This window comes from Alosa pseudoharengus, unplaced genomic scaffold, assembly GCF_046254945.1.
Source record: "Alosa pseudoharengus isolate Yale_2024_CS ecotype anadromous, Long Island Sound unplaced genomic scaffold, YU_APseudo_1.1 YU_APseudo_1.1_scf_7, whole genome shotgun sequence".
NCBI lineage: Eukaryota > Metazoa > Chordata > Actinopteri > Clupeiformes > Clupeidae > Alosa > Alosa pseudoharengus.
Window position 1 is genome coordinate 12,589,213 of NW_027468859.1, and position 5,000 is coordinate 12,594,212.

The 5,000-nt window shown below is 49.3% G+C and overlaps 1 protein-coding gene across 2 annotated transcripts in view; it reads right to left on the reverse strand.

Annotated features, from left to right (window-relative positions):
• gphnb (gephyrin b) overlaps positions 1–3,843 on the reverse strand; it is a 107,982-nt gene extending 104,139 nt beyond the window's left edge. For both annotated transcript variants that reach the window (XM_076272075.1, XM_076272074.1), the window contains exon 1: positions 3,780–3,843. In XM_076272075.1, the coding sequence (XP_076128190.1) occupies positions 3,780–3,843 (64 nt within the window). The remainder of the gene's footprint in view (positions 1–3,779) is intronic.
• Between the last annotated feature and the right edge of the window lie 1,157 nt (positions 3,844–5,000).

Below are 5,000 nucleotides of genomic sequence, written 5' to 3' on the forward strand. Positions count from 1 at the left end.
TACATAGTCCACACATTAGCCTGACATAAGGCCTACATAGTCCACACATTAGCGTGACCTAAGGCCTACACACTAGGCATTAGCCTGACATAAGGCCTATACACCAGCTATAAGCCTGACCTAAGGCCTTCAGCCTTCATACACAAACATGTATGAACACACATATGCACACACTCACCAAGCCCTGTTTGAACGAATGCAATGTTAAAAAGCAAGGATGTGCTTTAAGGCGGGTGACAACGTGACGTCCATTATGAATTTCAACCAAGAAGCACAGCATTCTTTATTTAGTAACTGGACCCCCTGCCAGAGCTTACTCCATTCTATCCACCCATGTAAAGTTGCAGGGCCTCTACAAAACATTATCCTTTCACTGCATTTGTCCGGGGGGCCATCTATTTTTTACAAGGTGAGAACAAATCCAGAAGGAGAGGCAATAGCTTTGAACAGCAAGTTCAGCTACAGTCCCAGAGAAAAAGACAAGACAGCAGTCCTATCCCCACCGCAAATTTATTTCTAGATGCTTCCGTCTCCATTTCAACCCAATTACCATTTTGTATCCACTTCTGTTGCCTTGCACAAATGGAGAGTTACCTGTGGTGATATTAAAGAGCGAAGGCTCCCTCATGAAATTTGTATCGGTTCAAATAAAAAAGAGAATGAGACCTTGACATTTATTTATATATATATATATATATTTTTTTTTTTTATTCTGTTGCCTTCAACAACGGCAACAAAATGGCTCTAAGACGCCTGCTGAAAGAGGAGCAGAGGGGGAAAGGCTTAACTGCAGAGAAGAGACGAGGCGAGCCTTCCTTCCCAACATCCCTGAGGAGAATTGATCAGGGGACGACCTGATCTGCACTGGTGCAGAGAGAAGAGAGCGAGAAAGAGAAAGACTAAGAAAGAGAGAGAGAGAAAGAGAGAGAGAGGTTGAGAGAAAGACAGCTGACAGCACCGAGAGAGTACACACACACACACACACACACACAAACACCAGAGTGCCTTCCCACACCACATACTGTCCAGCCCGCTACCCCGCCCTCTCTAGCTCAACACACTGATACACAATTACACACCAGGTTTTATGGCTTGACTGGGATCCATGCCATTTCAATTCTCATTCACTCTACCACCTCCACCACCACCTCCACCAACACCATCACCACCATCACCACTCCCGCTAACAAGAGGAGTAGAGGGGACAAGGAAGCAGGATGTGGAGATGACACACACACACACACACTTTCCTGGGAACCCATGGGAATACCCCCAAGGTTCCGAGCCTGGTTTGATTGAAAGCGGAGACAATCAGCCCTTTCTTTCCACATGCTGTGTCCGCCGTCCAGCCTGTCCACCCCTGATACATCACAGGTCACTGGGATGAATATGGACAGCGGGCCATCCACCCACCCCTCCCCTCCCCCCTCAACTCAGACCCAATCTCCTCCTTCCAGCACCCCCCCCCCCCAGTCCTGCTCTCCCACACACTGTTCATCTGTCTTGACAGCGAACGCGACGCGTCCTGGCGTGCCGATGGCTTGTCCACTGTGATGGAGCAGTAGCAGCAGCAGATCTGGCCTGCTGTGATTACATTTGGAGATCCGTAGTCTATGACCTCCAAAGATAACACAAAGAGGGGGGTACGAGTGTGTGTGTGTGTATGTGTGTGTGTGTGTGTGTGTGTGTATTTACATATTGGCATGGCTAATTTCGGTGCCTTTTTCCTCTCTTTCCCACTCTGCTTTGGGGACTTTGACTTGAAGCAGACTGATGCTCACCTGAGAGCCACTGAGCTGTGCTGCACTGAGCACAGCAGAACCCAGGCCACGGAGAGCACTCGCCTATTCCCTCTCGGCCAGCACCAAGCAAATACTCCACTGGATGTGGATGCTTTAAAGGTCAGGTGTTTGCAAGGGGAGAATTTTTCCGCTTTCTGATGTTTCTGTTTCGAGCAGTGTTTACCATTCAGGGTCCTAGGCTCACCTCTCTCTCTCTCTCTCTCTCTCTCTCTCTATTTCAGCTGACATTAACAGGGACAACAATTCCAAATACCAAACAAAGCAGAGTCAACACTGACAACTGTCTGTCTGTGTAATGTCAACATAGAGGAAAAGGCGGTTTTTGGTGGTGGTGTGTATGTGTGTGTGTGTGTGTGTGTGTGTGTGTGGGGGGGGGGGGTGCAGTGCGTTCAGCTGACTAATAACGGAGCCTGAAATGAAGTCGTCCTCATGCCGCAAAGACTTGCGTCGTGGGAGGCGACGCGCGGTATCGTGTGCATCCAACACTATCATCGTTAACATCAAATCCCCGTCGTCGCCCACGCTCGCACGCTGCCAGGAGAGGGAGAGGGAGTGTTTGTGGCCGGCGGCGGCTCAGTGCTGCACTTGCATGTGATTGACGCTGCGTTTCAGGACCACAGTCAGTGGACAGCGCTCCCCCAATCCACACACACGCGCTCTCTCTCTCTCTCTCTCGCTCGCTCTCTACTTCTCTTTATGTATCTCTCTCTCATTCGCTCGCTCGCTCCCTCCCATTGCGTTAAGGGAGAGGCGGAAGGAAGGAAGGAGAGAGAGAGAGAGAGGTGGAGAAGGGGGAGTGGGGTTTCCCTGTCAGCTATCTGGAGCTACAGTCTTTCCTCCATTGCTACACATTACCACTTCCCAATCAGATTTTCAGAACTGGGACTGCCACCTTCGTGAGCTTAATAGCGTTTTTTCCTCAACTGTCACTACACAGTGAGATGCTAAAATGGAGAGGGAGACCACAGACGAATGACATACCTTTCCAACCATATCAGCTGCATACTCTCACTCGCTCTCTCTCTCCCTCTCTCAAGCTCAAATACCCGTTGAAGTCATTACTTAAACGTACAGCTAGATCTCTGTGGTCACAGAAGAACATGCATGTTTCGTAAAGGCGTCTTCGTCTCAGGAAAAATGTCAATGTGCAGTCACGAATCCTAGTGTGGCTCTGAATGTCGATGTACCCCCCCCCCCCCTTCATTTTCACAGCAAACACACCGTCAGGAAATGTCTGCATGAAGCAGAATGGCATGCACCGAACACAACTTGCATTCAGTCCACGATTTTTTCCACCGAGCCTCGGTCGTGTCTGTAGCCTACGTTTCAACCGGCTGGCTCCATCATTCACAATTCAGTCACATATCATTCACTGGCTCGTGCTTCACGGAGCATCTCGCTATTAACGCACGTAGTTAGTGCTTAAGACCCACATTGTCTTTCTTGGCAAACGTTGCAGGACTCGTTGCTGTTGGAGATAAAAAAAAAAAATCTGCTGCGGTCAGCCGCGTGCCGGGTCAATGCGCGAGCGTGCTCTCAGCTCAGCGCACGCTCAAATGTCAATTTTGGCATTTGACAGGTGGACATCGCAAATTAATAATTCAACAGTCCGAACTGTCTCTCTGCCACTGAAAAATAGACACTAATGTCACGATACACACAGTAACAAGAGAGCTAATAAATAATGACCGCGTTTTTTGGAGGATTTGCTGGGATTATTTGAAACATTTTTTCCTGTGCAAATAGAAGAGAGATGGCTTGTAAATGAAAAAGAGAGACGCTGACCGACGGCACCGGAGCTGTAACGGCGGCAGGGGATGGATAAGCAAGGGGAGCGACCAGCGAATCGACACATCAGAGAAACCGACAAACAAACCAGACGCTAGAGCAAGGGACGCGCCGAGCCGCTAGCACGGAGAATTTGCCATGTCTCACCGAAACGCAAAAGGGCGACATTCAGATGAAACGGGCATTTACCTGTGAGGACGCCGACCCGGATTTGGTGGTCGTGGTTTGTTAAAATCATCCCGTCTGACGCCATGTTCACCAGCGCTGTAGCCCCGCACTGAGAACTCACGGCAGACCCGAATGCCGATGGCATCGAACTGTGCAGGAGGGAGGGGAGGAGGGGAGAGGTAGAAGAGGGGAGGAGAGATGGAGAGCGAGGGAGAGTGAACTAGATGGAGGGAGAGAGAGAGTGCGAGATGGAGAGAGAGCGAGAGCAGTCTAGAGCAGTAGAGCACCTATCTTGCCGCGTCTCCGACCACACATCGACAGATATAGCAGGCAGAGCGCGCATTGCCTGGATGCGGGGGCCGTTTAAAAGGGAACACATCACTCAACTGGCTGCCTGCCACGGTTGTAGTGTGTATTCCAGATTCATTCCTATAGAGAGGTCTATTGATTTCCTGCAAAGGGGTTTCAAGAAAAAAGACAGGCTTTCAGTTGGGCTAATGTCAATCGGCCCCCTTTTGCGTCACCATGTTGACGTCGAGAGAAGGGATCGCCTGTGGAAGAGCTCTCTTAGGATGAGGAAAAATCCTTTGCCCCCTCCCCTCCTTCATGTTGGTTAGGAAAGGAAGAAAGCAAAGATATGTGCACAGTCTGACCTGTAAAAATGCAACCACATCCTTAGGCAAGAGGCCCATGCAGCTATTTATAGAATGGCGCATAATTCCTCTTGTTTATTCTCGCGGAAGGAGAGAAAAGGGAGCCATCCTCCTGCTCTCTGTTGCAGAAATGTATCAATATCCATTATTAATGCACACACGTGCCTGTGCACACACATAACGCGCTTACTCACTCGGTCCCCAGCGCACCCACACACATCCCGTTTCCATGATGAGAGGAAGTAGGCTAACACATTCTGCTTGGGTGCTCACTGACTTTAAGCGACAGGAAGAGGCTCCAGCCTTTACTGTATCAGGCTCTCTGCTCTCATCCAAGTGGGTTTGGGACACTTACAGACCCATATTTCCGTGTGTGTGTGAGAGTATGTCTGTGTGTGTGTGTGTGTGTGTAAGAGAGAGAGAGAGAGAGAAAGTCTATGTGTGTGGGTGTGTGCCATGATCCTATGCATGTGACACCTGTCTATTTCGTGCAGCTTGTCACATTGGTGCACACGTAATAATAATAATAATATGCGGTGCCTTCTTGTTTGCAATAAATAACCAGCTTCTCTTCAATTATTCTTTTTGC